A 19651-nucleotide genomic window follows, 5' to 3' on the forward strand; every position below is an offset into this window, starting at 1 on the left:
GCAGTCACACTAGAGAAAATAAAGAAAATTAGCAACATGTACCAATCAACTAATACATTTTCAAGTCACACAAGTCATAAGTGAGAAACAAATGATTAATTTATCTAGAAAAACAATTTTCGCAGTTATCATACCCGTGTAAGTGGCACAAGAAGTTTCCTTATCCTTTGTCCCTGGGCTCCACCTCTCTTGGCAAAGATCCTCAGAAGACTTGGAGTGTGTTCATCCAGCTTTGAGAAGAATTTTGAAATTAAGGCGACAGTTGTTATCCGTGCAAATTCTGCACAAACCTAAAACACAAAGAGAAAAACACCACAACTTTAATGTATGCCCAAAAAAGCTAGCTAGCATATGTATTCTAACTTGCTTATATGGTGAAATTATTTTATTTGACTTATTGGCATTTTTATACATTTAATTTTATGCAAAATCGTATTAGTCCAGTAGCATTTTGCGCTTAAATTACCAAATAGTTTCAATAATTTTCCCATTTAAAGCTTCACTCTTCTGTAGTTACATTGTGTACGAAAACATTTTTGAGCAAGATGCTAGACTAATTGGATTTAATGAAAACTAAAAGTGCCCCCGCCAGACACAGAGATTGGTTGAACACATTCAAAAATGGTCAAACTCATGTTTTTCTCTAGGGGAGTTGTAAAATGAGACCATTTACAAAAAAAAAAAAAAAAAAGTGGCGTTTTCCTAAGGGACTGTACTGGTTACAGTCAGTATTTCTATTAGTTTATACAACTTTAAAATGTGTGTGGTTCTGAAAGAAACAAATATGAATAACTGTAAAAATTATTAGCCATACATCCATACCATTCTAGCAACCAAAGGCGCAAATACCCATTATTGATATTATTATTAACAATATTCAGTAACCAATAATTATTGTCATTAATGCTTTCAAAACGCACTGAACCATCAACCACACGACACAACATTGTTATAATATCTTTGATCGATGCCATGAAAATGAACAGAGTGCAAAGATAGTTAGTAGTACAGTGGGTTGAATCTTGATTAAACTAACAAACGTGCAAACTTGGACACATACCTTTTCGTTTGTTGTTTAATTCAGTTGATGGCGTGGTGATCTCTTTCAGGCATAAAACCGTGGATTCTGTCATAAATTCATCCGTATCAGTCGACATAATAAAACAGTTGGCTAAAATTGTTTCTAATTAGACTGATGCAAATGGACGGAAAAGTTAACTTACCTGTTTGTTTGCGGTTTAATTCAGTTGATGGCGCGGTCATCTTTTTCAGGCTTAAAATCGTGCATTCTGTCATAATAACACACTAGTATCAACCGACATCATAAAACAGTTTGATAATATTGTTTCTAATAACAGTGATGGAAATGGATGAATGCGTACCTGTTCGTTTTAAGCTTATTTCCAGTTAATAGCGCGGCGACCTATTTCAGACATGCGCAGCATCAGGGCCGTTTGAAGGAATTTGGGGGCCCCAAGCAAAATGGACATGGAGCCCCGCACGCACGCACGCAAAGGAACCACAGCATAGCCATACAGTTTAAATTCACTCACACTTTATATAAATAAAAAAGGTTTACAGTGCAAATACTGCTGTTGCATATACTGTGCATGAATAAAAAAATGTTTAAAGTGTCTGACACCTAGAAATTTAACAGGCACTACTGTATATAAAAAATTCTGAAATGTCCATGGGCAAAAGTGACTAGTATTTACACAGTTTGATGGGAATTCAGTAGTGATTTGCACTGTTTTTTTCTAACAATATGACAGCACACACTTATCAGTTTAAACTCTGGGCTGTGCAGGATATCAGCTATAATTATAGAGCTTGTGGTACCTTGTGCTGAAGAGGAAACATCAGCACTGAGAAGTGATGCATCTGTTGATGTTGAGGATGAAGTTGATGGTGTAGCTGGGAAAATAATAATTAAAAAAAATCTGAAATTACCATTTCACTGTTAGCATATTGAAAGAGGTCACTTTTAACAGCTCAGCTCAGGTCAGTGAGAGAAATTCACCTTCATCAGTGGAGGTATCCTTAGGAAGAGCCTGAGGGCTGAGAAATTTAAGCAAAGCACCTTGAGGGAGAAAGAAAAGATGGTAACACTTTATAATAATAACAATCATTAATAGAAGGTAAATTGACAGTTAATTAATCTTTAGTCTTTAGCTATGCATTTACTGAATGAGCACTGTGCAGTTGTTCGTCCGACTGTACTGACAGTATACAGTACAGTACAGTACTGTATTTTATTTTATTTTTCTAAACTGTTTTAATTATTCTTATTTCTTTTTATTATTTTAATTTCTTCTATGTAAAGCACTTTGAATTGCCATTGTGTATGAAATGTGCTATATAAATACACTTTTTACTGTTAACAAACAATGAAATTATAATTAAATGTTTACTAATTATTAGTAGTGCTGTGAGTCGACTACCATGCTTAAAAACATCCCAAGCTAATGTTTGATGCACAGAATTTATTGTGTGGTTTTCCTAAATAGATTATCACAGTGGAATAGTTTGTATAGCATGCTATGCCACTTTCATCAAAACCTATTACAAAGCTATAGCAATGTCATGTCATTAAATATGATAAACAGCGATTCTGGAACAGATCTGCGTCTTCCTTATCCCGTTAAAAAACATATTACAGTATGTAACCATATTCCGTCCGTTCAAAAAAAAAGTTGCTCTAACTGTTCGTTACAAGCAGCATTTGCTGTCAGGCAGGTAGCTTAGCTAACATACATAAACATATTTCTGCTAGCCTACCTGCTGCAAAATTGCACCATTTGTACAAGACAAGTAGAGCTGTTTTATGTGTGTAATTTATCACTTACCACTGTCTTGTTTTTTCTTATCCTCCTCTTCCTTTCTCTTCTTTCTTTTTTGGCTTCCTGAAGCATAATTCCGCTTCATGACTGCCGAGGAAGTTTTGTATTTTGCCGGCAGCAGAGATCGCGTGGTTGGCTGGCTGCTGTCAGCGAGGGGGGCCCCCTTGAGGGGGATCCCGATAACAGTGTCATTGCACTTTACTGCATTCACTATCAATGGGGCGCTCACACAGTTTGTCGCTGCATTTTATTCTTAACCAGTCGTTGTCTTGGGGCCCCAGGCCAGCTCGGGGCCCCAGGCCAGCTCGGGGCCCCAAGCAATTGCTTGGTTTGCCTGCCTTGTCGCGACGGGCCTGCGCAGCATTAACGCATTTTATGAATGTTGCCGCCAGGATATGCAAATTGCATCACAGCAAATTTCCGCTTCCTTTAGGTTGAGAATGTCGTTTATTTTCAGGCTGTTTTGACATTCAGTCCGACTGACTTTATAAAAACACACATTTTATACGTGCGATTGACTTTTATTAAACATTATATGTATCAGTCTGATTGATTATCTAGTTTCTTCTTCTTCTTTTTCTTCTTCTATGGATTTACTGGCGGGTCGCATACCAACTTTTTAGGTGCATACCGCCACCTCCTGTGCTGGAGTGTGAAGTGATTTCAGACTAGGTGTATATTGTGACGTCAATATTCAATTTTTAAGTCCACTATTCCAAATGAATTGTACAATTTTCTTTATTATTTTACCAGATCCTTGTTAAGTGTTTAATATGTTGCATACAGAGAATTCATTGCTTCCTAAGTTCTGTAATTCTCTTCTAGTTTCTTCTTTCAAAATAAAAGTGTTTAAATTAGTAAGTATGAATACTTTTATGTGCTTTATTTTTCAAAACTTAGAAAGTAGACATTAGACCAAATAAATATGAACAACAGTAAAGACCTTAATTTTTTTAAATAAAATTTTCATTTATGTTGCTTTGCACTAAATGTGCACAATAAATGTTGATTATTAAACTCCACATTAGCTTTATTTTGTCACTAGACATACTAATAGGCTAATGTGTGCTTCATTCGACACAAACCAAATACCCTTTAAATGGATATAATGCATTGTCTTTCAAATAACAGCAATTTAAGACAAATAAACTTAAAAACACCAATAACCATTTAATTGCACTTCTATAATTATAGTCAAGCTATAAATTAATAAACAAAAATAAAGCATAAATATTATGTAAGTTATTATATATATTTTTTAATTCATTCATAACAGTTTGACTAAGCTAAGTGATTGAAACATGTACTTTTAAAATGAAAACTTTATGTTAAACCAACGCGTGACAGTTTTAAGTCAGGTTAACATGACACAATCATGTTGAAATGAAAAATGGCCACAATAGCATTAATTCAACATGAATTGTTTAGGTAAAGTGAACAGAACTGAAAAATCTTTTTTTTTGAGTGTATATAGATGTTTTATACTTGGAATTGTACACTAGAAATGTATTTAACTAAAAATACAAATCTTACACTTTTATGGCATGTACTGTAATTACTACTACTACTACTACTAGTTTTATATACTTTTATTTATTTACTTATTTGTGTCAGTATTATTGATACTTCTTGTGATTTTCTACCAATCCCAAAATTTAACCATAGACTCATCCATACAGGTTTTTGTAGGTAAAATATCTAGTACTAGTATTAAGAAAATGACTGAAGTTTGATCATCCTCTCATTGTAATAGGTGCATAATCCACATGATCCTTGTCTTTACCTTCCTGTAGTGTAAAAAGCAATAAATAAAAGATGCAATAAAATATATAAAAATCTAAAAGAAATCCACATTTTAGAATGCACATCAAACAATGATGTAACATATGAGCAAAACTGTTCAGTTTTATTAGCATGGACTGCACAGGTAAAGCTATAGGTTACATTATGAATATAACTAAATGTTGACAGTTTTATAGATGCAAACTCCCTAAGTTTGATTACTCACACATCAACAACAACAGTTCTTGTATGGTGTCTATCAATAGTAATGTCTTTTTTTTTAATGCACACCTTTATGGAAACAGACTCACAGACTTGTGACCCATTTCTTTATTTGTCACAGCATGCGACTTCCTGAACTTGATGATTCACACACAAAAAAAAAATAGCATCTAACCTGTTTGTGCAAGTTATGTGGTCAGTTAGATGTGGCATCAGTGATTAAGCTGTTGAAGATGCTCCAGTTGGATCTCAGAAGAGTAAATGGTAATAAAAGTAAATGTTATGTATGTGTTTCTGAGTAAAGAAATAACTGCAAGTCTCTGTTATGCCTTAGTTTTTGTGTGGTTATTTGTGTGCTAAAGAGTAGAGCTTAGTTTGTGGGCGGATACATGTGATGTTTTTCATTTTTCATTTACAGTTTATTTATAGGCACCTTACATGACACAAGGACACCGTATAATGCAATAGTCAACATTAAACAACAATAATCATTATTGCATGTGTATTTCTACGTATGTTACATGCCATGCTAATGTTAGTACTGACAACATCTTACCGATTTCTGTGCTTTTCTTTTGTAGAACGTCGGCACAGCATAAGTGATCTCTTCTTCGTGAGTCTCTGTTTCAACAACAACAATAATAGATTATAATAACAAACCTCAAACTTAATTCAGATGCCTTAAATCTGGTTCTTTACAACATGTTTTTAGTGCTGCCAAAGGTAAAGCGTTAATGAGTGCTGCAGTCTTTACACAGGTAAGATTGTGTTCATAAAGTGATGAAAGCTGTTTATTACTGAATTAACTAAGATGGCATTTCTATGCTTGTATTTTCAGTGTGTTTTGATGTAATTTGAGAAATGTGAAAACTGACTTTGTGTGAGTGAGATGAGTAAAGAGTGCTCTCAGATGTCATTAATAGATAAGTGCCAAACAAGTAGATGCCTTACTGTGGAACTAGTGGGTGTTAACGCTATGATAATTAGTGATATCAGTTGATTAAAACATTTAGAGTATACTTAACCCTTGTTTAAAGGAAATTAAGTATCACTTGCCTTTTTGGTCAGTTTTTCTCTTTCTCCTGCAGATACAGAAGATCCCGACTGCAACCACAATCAACAGAGATCCAGCAGCAGTAGCAGAAATCAATACTATCAGTCTGAAGTCTGGAGTGTGTGAAGGAGAGTTTCATTAGTGTGAGCGAATTTGTACTTAAGCACATAAATCAGTGTTGCCATACCTGTACATATGTGACAGAGTTCACTGATGTCCAGATGTGTGGTCTGGTTGCTGATGGGATTGTTGATCACACAGCTGTAGGTGTTTTTATCCTGATATTCCACCTCCAGAGGTAGAGAGAGACTGATGCTGAGATCAGACACACTGATGCTGGACAATAAACTGTTTCCTTTGTACCAGGAGAGACTCACATCACTCACATTCAACACTGAACACAACAATGAACAATTCTGCTTTGATGGTGATGATGAAGTACAGTCTCTGGTAATGTTAGGAACAGGCAGACGAGCTGAAAACATGAGAAATAAACAGAAATATGATTGAATCTAGTCCACAAACATGTTTTCAGAATAATGTGTTGTATGAGTGTGTAGTGTAATAAAAGTGAATCAGTCTATCATCTCAAACTATAAAACACATGTTTTAGTATATACATAATAAAATAAGATTATGAAGGGCAGGGCAAATAATCACTATTTACCATAGACTGTAAGATCGAAAGATATTGTTGTAATTTTTTTCTCCACTTATAATTGCTTCATAGAGTCCAGAATGTTGAGTTGTGATGTTTGTGATGGTCAGAGATCCAGTTTGATGATCCAGCTTTAGTCTGTCCCTGAATCTCCCTTTAGGAACATCAAATGTGGCAAAGGATTGTTTCTCCATACTGATTTGAGCTACAATGAACTTTTCAGCTCCAAACTTCCACATTATGTCATCGTCTTGACACAAATCAGTGTTTAAAGTGAGAGAATCTCCCTCGGTCACTGACACTGATATTGACTCACCAAACAAACCTGGAGAATAAGACAAAATTTTGTCACAGATTAAGCCTCTTTTTGGTTTACTGTGTGTAAACCAATAAAAAAATCTTTAAAGCATTTTAAAGTTATCTACTTGTATAGCAAATAAAATGTGATGTTAAGGTATGTTTAAGGTATTTGATGTTAAATTTTAATACATTTTAATTAAATTTTTATTTTTTATTTTTTAAGTTTAATGATGGATTTACTTTCTGAACTTTGATTAGTTGAGATTATATTCACCAATGTTCATTGTTTTCCATGACTCCCCCCCACCCCCAACATACATTGCATGCACTCTTCAAGGCATTTCAATTTCACAGTTTATAAACTCCCTGATAATTACAAGTTTTCTGTAACTGCAGAGACCACATACACAAAGACCTAATTCTAAACTACAATAAGCAATACACATTTTTATAACTTACCACAACACAAACCGAAAAAAAGAAGCATGTGAAACATTTTCTTCAGCAGTTCAGTAAAATGTCAGATCTAATAACACTATCCAAAAAAAATGTAAACTGATTTGAAACAAACAGCTGAACTGTTAATCTGGTGTGAATCCTCCCCCAGAGTTTGAAGACCCTCCTAGTGCATGTGCGCACACACTCTGAAGACATGTGTTGTGTAGATATACATATATAAAAAAAAAAACAGATATATTTCTGGCTCTTGTTAAAACTTTAAATGTTCTAAATGTTGAAAACATTCTGATAGATCTGATGTTTAATTGTATATTTGCCTGATTTTGCTCATTATGGGAGAATGGAATACTGTTTAAATCCTCCAAAATTTCATTGTAAAATACAGCTTATGAGTAAAAAAATATATAAATAAATAAATATAATTTAATAGTTGGGTATGGCAAAACAAACAAACAAAAATGTTAAAACAGTCTATCTCACATTACCATTTTTACTGACACTAGTACGTTAGTAGTTCATCTTCTGAGTCAAATTGAAACTGTGGTTTGCTTTCTTCAGAAATGTGGTTTGATCTGTTGACTGGACAGACGTCATGTGCGTGAGAGGGGATATTCAGTGTATGTGCATTTAATTTGTAAAAAGTGTCTTCCTGTTCTGCTTTTATGAACCTGATGCCTTCTACACACAACAATCCACCAATTGTACACCCCTCACATTTCAGCAATCATTTTAGTATATCTTCTCAAGGGACAATACTATAGAAATTAAACTTGGATATATTTTAGAGTAGTCAATTTGCAGCTTGTATGGCAGTCTATATTTACTGTCCACTAAAAATAACTCAACATACAGTCATTATTGTCAAAACAGCTGGCAACAAAAGTGAGTACACCCTAAGTGAACTTGTCAAAACTGTGTCCAAAGTGTCAATATTTTGTGTCAAACCATTGTTATCTAGCACTGCCTTAATCATTGTGAGCATGGAATTCACCAGAGCTGCACAGGTTGTTGCTGGGATCCTCTTCAGATCATCTATAATGACATCATGGAGCTGCTGCATGTTAGACACATGGTGTTTCTCCACCTTCTGCTTGAGGATGCTCCATAGGTGCTCAGTAGGGTTGGGTCAGATCACCTTCACTTGCACCTTCCTCAGCAAAGCAATTGTCATCTTGGTCGTTGATTTTGGGGTCATTATCATGTTGGAAAACTGTCGTTTGGCCCAGTTTCTGCAGGGAAGGCAGCATGTTCTGCTTCAGAAATGTACAGTACATAATAGAATCCATGTTTCCCTCAATGAAGTGCAGCTCCCCAGTGCCAGCAGCACTCATGCAGCCCCAGACCATGATGCTACCACCACCATGCTTAGCTGTAGGAGAGACACAATTTTCTTAGGACTCCTCACCAGGGCCAAACAAGTTTATCTTAATCTCATCAGACCAAAGGACATGGTTCCAGTAATTCATGCTTTTGGACAGGTCAGGTTGTCTTCGGCAAATTGTTTGCAGGCTTTCTTGTATGCCAGCTTCAGAAGACGTTCTAGGATGACGCCAATGCAAACTGACAAGCTGAACTTCTACTTCTGCAAACTCTAAAGCAGTGGTTTCAAACTCAATTCCTGGAGGGTCACAGCTCTGCACAGTTTTGCTCCAACCCTAATCAAACACACATGATCCAGCTAATCAAGCTCTTCAGGATTACTAGAAACTTCCAAACAGTTGTGAGTTGGAGCTGGTTGGAGCTAAACTGTGCAGAGCTGTGGCCCTCCAGGAATTGAGTTTGAGACCTCTGCTCTAAAGCAATGCTGGCAGCACTCATGTGTCTGTTTTTTGAAACCAGGTTCTGCACCTGACGCACAGACGGGTTCCACATGGAACTCTTCTTGGAAAACCTCTGTATGACCCTGGCCAGAGTACTGTAACTCAGTTTCAGATTGTTACTGAACCTCTTATAGCCTAGGCCATCTTTGTGGAGAGCAACTATTCTAATTCTCAAATCTTCAGAGAGTTTTTTTTTTTTTTTTTTTTGCCATGAGGTGCCTTGTTGAACACCCAGTGGTCAGTATGAGAGAACTGTACTCAAAGCACCAAATGTTAACTGCTCTGATACAAGATACACAACTTTGTATGGCCCTGTCAATCAGACAAAAACATGAACATAATGAATAGAGCTTGTGGCTTTGCATGGTTAAATGACAATGTTATCACTTAGGTACTCACTTTTGTTGACAGCTATTTTGACAATATTTTCAAGTTTCATTTCTATAGTATTGTTCCTTAAGAAGATATATTAAAAATATTGCTGAAATGTGAGGGGTGTACTCACTTTTGTGAGATACTGTATAAATAAATAAATAAAACCTGGGGGAAATAAATGCATGTTTACATAGGACACTATTAACATAAATATATGCATAAAACCTTTCAGAAAAGTGTGGGCACAAATGAGTTAATCAACAAAGACTTCAGGTATCTGTGATGGTAAGTTGTTTTCTGTAATAAACCTGGCCAGTTGAGACAAAGAGCCTGGTCACTGGACTGATCTAAAGATAGAAATTTGTTGGGAAATTGCTCAGTGTTGCTTCCGTCTATTTTCAGCTTTACTGTAACTATAATTTCAGGAATGTGGTTTAACTTGTCTGTTGAGTAGACTCAAGTTAAGTTGAGTAAGTTCTTTCATTTTCACACTATTATGTTTTCATCACAGCAGAGGAAGAAGCATGTTTGTTTCATCAAATGTTTTCAAGAGAACACGTGGAGAAAATGAAGTTTATTTTTACTTTGATCTCAGTGTGTATGGTGCTTGGCCATGGTAAGACACTTATAATTTATTTTCTGGTCAACGATAAAAAAAAAGAAGAATTTGTGTTATTAATTTATTATTATTCATTTAGTTTTATTATTAATTTAACTCAACATAAACTAATTTATTATTTGTATTTTGTATTTGTCTCTCCACCTACTGAAAAAAAAAAGCTTAACGGACTTTTTTAATTTCTTATTTATTTCTGTTTAATGCCAATGAGGAATTGAAATTATGTGTTTGAGAACAATTACGTTATGGTTTTCTGAGAAGATGTAAATTGTAAATTAATGTATTAATTTGTAATGTAAAGATGTAAATTAAGAAAAAAAAAAAAATCTTGTCTCGTCACACCCCTAATATATTATGGAAAAATATATTGAAACCAGCTTCCTACTAAATGCTCTGGTGTAGAATGTAAACATTATTCACAGGATATTGAAATTGTAAAACTGAAAATAATTTTTGAGTTATTTAGTAATATTCCACAGGTGTCTATGATAATATGTTATGATTATTACTTGGTAGTATGAATACCAGGTTGTCCGTTTGTGTGAGGCATCTGGTATATAAATTATGATGTGTGTTGTATGATGTTCATTAAGTTCTTGAATTTGTGTGAATCGGTTTCTATTAATTTCCTATCTATACTATCTTTACAAAATATAGAAAAATTGACAGCACTTTCCTGTTGTATATTTTTATTTCACAGTCCTAGATATGATTTACAATTAATTGCTCATTTCTTCTTCAGTTGGGTTCAGTGTTGAGACAGATGGAGTGTCAGCATCAGTGATGGAGGGAGATTCAATCACTCTAAACACTAATGTTGAAACAAACCGACAAGACAGAATTAAATGGTATTTTAATGGCATTCGAATAGCTCAAATCAATAGAAATCAGAGTAAGATTTGTACAGATGTTCAGTGTAATAATGGTAATGAAGGATTTAGAGACAGACTGAAGCTGAATCATCAGACTGGATCTCTGACCATCATGAACATCAGAACTGAACACACTGGAGTTTATCAGCTACAAATCTTTAGCAGCAGCAGCAGTGATAGAACCTTCAGTGTTTCTGTCCATGGTGAGTAATTACTGAATGCATAAAATACTGTATGTGTTTGAATAAGTAAAACTTCTTTATATATAGTACCTTTTAAAACAATGTTTACAATGTGCTTTACAGAAAATAAATACATGCATGAATTCACAGAATAGAACAAGTTATATGCATAAAAAGAAATAAAATAATAAAACAAAATATAATACCCAGTGTATTTAACTCAGTATTTAACTAAACCTGTCCATTCCCAGTGCATTTTGAACCAGTCCATACTGATAGTAAAAAAAAAAAAAAACATAATGTTTAAAATAATGTTAATAAGCCAAATATAAATTAAGCTGCATAAACAATTATAAACAAAACAGCATCATGTATGTAGCACATGCATAGCCTAATTTAGTCTCTTGTTTTTTTTTTTTTTTTTTTTTTTTTTTTTTTTTTTTTTTTTTTTTCATTTAAAACCATGAGATGCGGTGGGATGGGGAAAAAAAGCTGCCATAAAGTCTCGACACTATTTTTTTATTTATTTCTTTTTTTCCATTTTCCAAATGAACTTCCATTCATTTTATATGGCTTTTAAACATGTCTCTCTTGTGTGATATGCAAGTGCAATGGTGCAGATGTCCAGTGTTGGGGAGTAACTAATTACATGTACTGGTATTACAAAATGTAATTGCACAATACATGTAACTGTAATCAGTTACTATTATTGAGAAAAAAAATGTGTAATACAATTACAGTTAATTAAGAAATTGTTACAGATTAGAAAAGGGGGTTGCATCTGAATATTTTCACATGCATACAGATTTGAAGCACGTGAAACAAATCCAATCTCACAGTCTTAAAAATAAAGGTGCTTCATGATGTCATAGAAGAAACTTTTTGTCTAAATGGTTCCATAAAGAACCTTTAACATCTGAAGAACCTTTCAGGTTCACAAATGGTTCTTTGTGGCAAATAAGGTTCTTCAGATTATAAAAAGGTAAGAAAGAAATCGTTCTTTAAAAAACCTTAGACTGAATGGTTCTTTGTAGAACCAAAAATGGTTCTTATATGCCATCGCTTGAAGAACCTGAAGTATAAGAGGGTGCCTGCTCATTAACTTGGTTGTCTATAGGAGACGTGAAAACCGGCGAGCACTAGGCATGCCGAGTGGATGCAGCATCTTTTTCCTTTTTCTGAATGATGGTTATATGTGAAGAATTCAGATGCAAAAGCAGCTAAAAGCCATCTTGGTCAAAAATGAGATAATGATACTGAGTGAATGCTCCTGACACATATTATATGTCCATCAAATACTTTTTCTTCAAACTCGCTAAAATACCAGCCTCAGCCCAATCAGAAGTACCAGTACTTACACAGAAACCTGTACATCTGAGCCTGATAAGAAAGCATTTTTTAAAGAAAGACGTCAGATGGATTTAGCTGGTTTTGCATCTGAACTCTTCATGTGTAACCCAAGACATTCCACTTATAGTGATCCTTCAGTATAATATTAGCTTAGAATCCAGTAGTATTTTCTCACACAGTAATGCATTATAATGCATATTAAACAACGTTTGTGGCAACGTTATGAATACAGCAGAATTGAAATCTCCAACTTTCAAGTTCATTTCTGAAAATCCAGAAAATTCTCAAGAACACCCCCCTTTAAAAAAAATACAGCTGTTGGTTTGTGTTTCAGGTGTTTCTGCTGCCGCACGAGATGAAATGAAGATAAAGTCAAAGAAGGAGGGAGATTCTGTCACTTTAGATCCTGATGTAATGAGAAAACCAAATTATGTGATGGCGTGGTATTTTAATGAAACTTGTATTTCTGAAATCACTGGAGATCAGTGTAAGATCTGTACAAACGATCAGTGCAAAAACAGGTTCAGAGACAGACTGAAGCTGGATCAACAGACTGGATCTCTGATCATCATGAACATCAGAACCACAGACTCTGGACTCTATACAGTAAATATCAGCAGCAGCAGATTCAGCATCATAAAGAGCTTTGTTGTTGCTCTTATTGGTGAGTATAATTTAGTTATCAATGGCTCAATGATGGCTTATATCTTAGGCTCAAATATTTAAGTTTTAACTGTGGGAATAAAACATAAAGTTATGTAGTAAAAATTAATCTATATAGTTATATGCTCAGTCCTTATTAAAGGAGAAGTCCACTTCCAGAGCAACAATTTACAAATAATTTACTCACCCCCTTGTCATTCAAGATGTTCATGTCTTTCTTTCTTCAGTCGTAAAGAAATTATGTCTTTTGAGGAAAACATTTCAGCATTTTTCTCCATATAATGGACTGATATGGTGCCCTGAGTTTGATCTTCCAAAATTAAATGTGGCCTCAAACAATCCCAAATGCGGTTGTAAATAATTCCAGCCCAGAACAGAAGGCATAACAATGGGTTATTTTAATAAAAATAATACAATTTATGTACTTGTTAATGCCGAATGCTCGTCTTGACTTACTCTGCCTGGACTGTTTTTGTTCTGGTTCATGACAGTTAGGGTATGTTGAAAAACTCTCATCTCATGTTCGCCCTCAACTTTGAAATTGTCCTGTATCGCTGTTTTACCTTTTCTGTTAAGGGTGTTTGATCTTCTTTTATGTTCACTTTGCAAAGACTGTGTCAGTACTTCTGCAGTGATGTAGGATGATTTTTAAATGATTTTTGAAGTTGAGGGAGAAAATAGGGTTGGAGTTTTTCAACATACCCTAACTGTCTTGAGCCAGAATATACAATATTCGTTGAATAGCCAGTTCAAAGAGAGCAAGACACGATGAGGGTTTGAGATTAAAAAGCATTTAAATTATATTTTTTTAATGAAAATAACCAATTGTTGAGCTAGATAAGACCCTTCTACCTCGGCTGGGATCGTTTGAAGCCACATTTAACCCTCTGGTTGTGTTCCCAGTCAAAAATGACCGGACTCCAAATAATTGATTATAAATCTCTCATTATGCTATATATGTGTGTATATATATATATATATATATATATATATATATATATATTATTATTATTATTATTATTATTTTATTTTTATTTTTTTTTTTTGCCAAATATTGGATTCATTCTTTTTGTCAACTTGTTTTCTTTCATTTAGGACTGGTTTTGTGTTTCTATTTACATCTGATTAGTCATAGGCTTCATTTATCTGAGAGTAGGAAACTTGTTTGGAGTCTGGTCATTTTTGACTGGGAACACAACAAGTGTGACTTTGTGCAATTTTGTACAGTTTTGCCTACTTTCAGATGAATGAGGCCTGCGATTAATCAGATGCAAAGAGAAACACAAAACCAGTCCTAAATGAAAGAAAACAACCACAAGTGTGACTAGGTGAAATAAAACCCACAAAATTACGAAAATTAGTGCTTATACTCAGTGTGAACAAAAGTCAGTAAGTTTGAGTCCAAACTATTATTTTCCGGGAAAAAAAAACAAAAAAACATCTTTTCCGGGTCAGTTTGACTTGAACACAACCAGAGGATTAAACTGCCTTTTAGAAGTTCAAAATTGGGGCACCATATCAGTCCATTATATGGAGAAAAATTCAGAAATCTTTTCCTCAATAAACATATTTTCTTTACGACTGAAGAAAGAAAGACAAGGAGGTGAGTATATTATATGTGAATATTTGTTTTGGATCTGGACTTCTCCTTAAGTAGAAAAAAATGGTATATAGTTGTCATGGAAATACTCAAATAATTTGGTCATGAGAACCTTGAATCTCTGAACAATCGCATGATTATGATGAGTGTTTTCTTGATAAAGTTGATTTATGTAGAGCTGTATATTTTCTGACTAAGCACTGTGCTGCATATTAGTGATTGCGCAGTATCACTTTATTTTTTGTTTAATTTCATGTGTATTTATTTTTACTGCATTATAAATTTGTTATTGTTATTTATTCCTTATGCACTATTTACACCTATTAACACTGTGTATGAAATGTACTATGGCTAATTAACTTGTCTTGCCTTGTCTTTGATTTCGATTGGTTTCAGATCAGACTAATAACTGTCTGCCTCTCTTCACTGCAGATTCACATGTAGAAACTCCAGCACTGGATCTACATCCAGGCATAAATAAAATATTGTTAAATGTAATCATAGCACTTCTAGTTGTGGCTTCAGCTGTTGGTGTGATTTACAGTCTATTCAGGAAATATAACGGAAAAAGACAAAAGTGTAAGTGAAGTTTTTTTATGGACCTCATTTAGAAAACCTAGAGCTAATAAAGATGTTTTTTTTTTTTTTTTCGTCATTTGTCATGTATTCTTTGGAAAGAGAATGGGATCAGTGTCAGCAGTGATAACTAAACTAATCAATAAAGAAAAAACCCTAATATCAAACCGGAAATATTAAGAGTAAATAATGCTCTACAACAGTTGTAAACCCTAACAAGATGATCAGGTAACAAGAGGGGCGGGGTAACAATAGACAATAGAGCACATGGCAAACACAAATACCAACTGACAGCCATGTGCTCCAGACAAACAATGACACAACACAAAGAAATCCAGATCAGACTGGCACCTTAACGGCACCTTAATCTGACGAAGCATCGGATAATGTGATTGTTTGTTCTTGTGGGGTTTGAGTGTGAATGGGGATCAGTGTTTAGAGGGTTCAATGATCAATCAGAGAGCAGGCGCATATTTTGAACGAATAATCAGTGTTGATTTTGTTTTCTTGTATTGAATTTTATTTTATTTCTGCATATTGTTGTGACAGATGGTGTGGACTCAGTGTCAATAACAGAGGGAGAATCTGTCACTCTTATGACTAATATTGAAATACAAAGAAAAGATCAGATTCTGTGGAAATTTGGAGATGACAACACTCCTATAGCTAAAATCAAAGGAGGTTATAAGACCTCTGTACATGATAATGATGATGAGAGATTCAGAGACAGACTGAAGCTGGACAAGAAGACTGGATCTTTGATCATCACAAACACCAGAACCACAGATGCTGGAGTTTATACTCTACAGGTCAACAGAAATGGGAAAACCTCATTTAAGTTGTCCAGTGTTTCAGTCTATGGTGAGCTACTCCAAACATAATTTTGTACAATGCTGTGTGTGGATTAATCATAATCATACACTACATTTTCACGATCTGAAGTAGTTCTAAGTGGAGATGACGTGTTTCCATGCACATACTTTATGTGTTTCAGTTTTAATTGGCATGACAAATAGATTTACATTAAGTTACACTTTTTTTTTATTAGGTGTCCTTGTTACAGTGTAATTATACATTTATTACCTAACTTCATGTACTTACTATATATAGGGTTACTTGCATGTAATTGTGCATAATTAATAATTGTTATTATAATAGCAAATACATGTTACGTGTACTGTGTCACACACATACACACAGGAGGAGACGAGAGGTAAGTAACAGTTGAGTTTAAGATTTATTTCACAGCAAAGGATGTACAGAGCGGTAGTTTGAAATGCAGAGAAATAGCTTAGCTGACTGTCCTGGTAGTGATGAGCAGATATAAGTCCGATATTGAGCCACAGTAAGTCCAGCCGGAACACGGAGAGCAGAGTCCAAGGGGAAAGCATAAGAAGCCAGGAGCTAACGTAAGAGGTGTAAACGGTAGACCCGACAACCTGAGAATGAAACCAGTGCTCTATATAAGGGGTGGAGTAAATCAGCAGCAGGTGTGCGTAATCAAAACTCCGGTGATGAGGAACGAGTGGGCGGTGCTCCGGGTGGTGTGGCAGGTGAAGGTGGCTGTGGTGAATGCCTGACATACTGTAACAAGGACACCTTAAAATAAAGTGTTACCTAATCCACTTGTTGACATAATGCGTCCAACAAATGTTGTTTCCGGGTCCAAGCCTCAACTCATTTTACTTGAGAATACTATCTCAACAGCTGATTTTGAGCACTGTTTATTCATATTAAACATTTAAGCTAAACGTTTTCACACTTACGATGTATGCTACAGTCGATTTGCTCACAGCGTCCCAAATACAAATAATTTTTATATTTCTATTTGTATTTCTATTTTATTTGTCTTGCTAGCTGGGATTTCGGTATGGAGTTAAAGGGTAGGATTATATTCTTTTGGTAGTATTATATCACATTGTGAGTGTAAAATTAGCACCATTTGTTGTTTTCTCGTGTCATTGATTGGATAGAGCGTTTGGACCCGGAAGTCACGGAAGAGGTGACATGTGACATCAGATTTAATGAGCGGATATCACAAAAAACATTTGCATTATTACTGCATACAATTCAAATGAAAAAAAGTGCAAAGCAACAATATCAAATAAGAAAATACTACTACTACTACTAAAATTAAAAACAGTTTTTACAATTGTTGGTTTTCTTTTTCTGACATGCAGTGAAGTCAGTGTCAGTGATGGAGGGAGACTCTGTCACTCTACATGTTGACCTAACTGAAACAGAGAAAGCTGAGCAGATACTGTGGATGCCTAGAACTGAAAACACATGTATAGCTGAAATCAACAATTTGGACAATAAAGTCGCATGTTACAATGATGCTCTTAATGGGAAATTCAAATACAGACTGCAGCTGGATCATCAGACTGGATCTCTGACAATCAAGAACAGCAGAATCACAGACTCTGGAGTTTATCAACTGAAGATCGTCAAAAATAAAGAAACCTCACTGAAGTTATTCAGTGTTTCTGTCTCTTGTAAGTAACTCAAATCTTCCAGTGTAATAATGATCTTATTTTAGATCAGAACTGTGTCATTTATTCTGTTTACCTACGATTTTTGATGTTTGGGAAACGTTTAGCAGAGAAAATAGGTATTTAGGAGCTTGTTTCAAATTGCTATTTTCAGCAAACCCGGCTTAATTTTGGTTGCGGTTGGCCACTGGATGCCACTGATCAGGTAAACCCATGAACGAGTGTTGAATGGTTTTAACTGATCTCTGGTCAGTTTTATATTTAATTAAATTTAATCCCCATGTATGTATAATACAAAAAGGAGAACATTTAATTGCTTCTAATTTACCTAGTTTGCCACACCCTGCCTAAAAACACCCAGAACAAGGACTATAAAATTAAAACAAAAAAACAAGCCTCATATTTGACTGTATCTGCATAGACTTCAGTGTATTCATTACTGTGCATGCAAAAGCTGTGCTCCTTTTCTCTTTTTAATTTTAATTTCTGCTTGTTTTCTGTGTTTTCCTGTAGGCTCCAATGCAAACAGAATTAAGTCAGAAGAAACCATTGTGCCTTGGATGAATAGACTTTCAGTTGCTTCAGTATGAAACTACTTTAATATTTCTACTTGCTGAAGGCTCTAAAATTATTTCTAGAATATTCTAGAAACCCATTACTTTGTGTTTGAGGAACAGTTAAAAATTGTTTGACTATGTCAAAGTCAACATTTTTGAACTCTTTGCGAGATCTTGAAACGTTTATTGCAGAACTTACACTATTTGAGTGTTTTTATTTTAGTAATTTGCTTAGTTTTATTAATATTTTTTTTTATAAAGGCAGGCACTTTGTTTTTTTATGCTAAATGTTAATTCTGATCTAAAGGTCTAAAGATGTTTTGTTGATGATATTTAATTGTTCTGTCTGATATTACTGACTTTTTAGTTTCCACTTGAATCATTTGTAATAATCTTGGAAAGATTAACTTTTAGTTAGTAGCTACACTAGATTGCAGTCTTTATATGGTATGCATATATGTACAAGTATTGATCTATGTTGCATTGGTCAATGTAAGAACATTTCTTTGTTCAGGTCAGTTTAGTTTAAACTCTTAATAAATAAGAAGAAGAAGAAGAAGAAGAAGAATAACAATAACAATAATAAGAATAATAAATAATAATAAGAATAATAAGAATAATAAGAATAAGAATATTTTTTAAAAATACCTAAGCGATTTAACTTTGTAAAATGACATTTAAAACAAATAAGTGAACATGTGTTACAGCACTTAACTGCTTATGGCTTGGATATGCAACACACACTTTACACACACATAACCCAATGTCCAGGCTTGTAGTTGATTTCAATCTCTTCCGAGTACTTTATTGAACATAAACATACTTATTTACAAATGTTTAGTAGTAATAATTATAGTAATGGTTGATGGAAATCCAACTTAGCTTCGAGAGTTTGTGTGACTTTATACTTCCATCAAGTCTCCTACATCTATACGATTTGCAGGGGTTTTTTTTAATTGCTTAAACACATTTCTCTACTCAGACATCACATTTTCAAAACTGTTAACACACAGGGTGAAACTAAAGACCACTGGCCAAAATTACTAATTTTGTTTGCAAAATGCTCCAACACTCACAAAACATTGAAAACATGCAACATCAGCAAATACTTCCATCAAACACCTAAACTTGTGGTCAAATTAATTTATTCCTTCAATCAATCATTACACAATGGACAACAGCTGTAACATAGTTTGTATGTGGCAAAGGACACCATCATTGGAGACGGCA

General features: G+C 34.5%; 1 protein-coding gene across 1 annotated transcript; it reads left to right on the forward strand.

The window, feature by feature from the left end:
- The first annotated feature begins 10017 nt into the window (after positions 1 to 10017).
- LOC127161161 (uncharacterized) lies at positions 10018 to 18607 on the forward strand. The gene is made up of 7 exons (XM_051103808.1): positions 10018 to 10126; positions 10872 to 11204; positions 12868 to 13197; positions 15229 to 15375; positions 15922 to 16233; positions 17553 to 17867; positions 18378 to 18607. The coding sequence occupies exons 1-7, from the start codon at positions 10051 to 10053 to the stop codon at positions 18452 to 18454; spliced, it is 1590 nt and encodes a 529-aa protein (XP_050959765.1). The 5' UTR covers positions 10018 to 10050; the 3' UTR covers positions 18455 to 18607.
- The last annotated feature ends 1044 nt before the right edge of the window (positions 18608 to 19651 follow it).

Source organism: Labeo rohita, unplaced genomic scaffold, assembly GCF_022985175.1.
Source record: "Labeo rohita strain BAU-BD-2019 unplaced genomic scaffold, IGBB_LRoh.1.0 scaffold_569, whole genome shotgun sequence".
Lineage (NCBI taxonomy): Eukaryota > Metazoa > Chordata > Actinopteri > Cypriniformes > Cyprinidae > Labeo > Labeo rohita.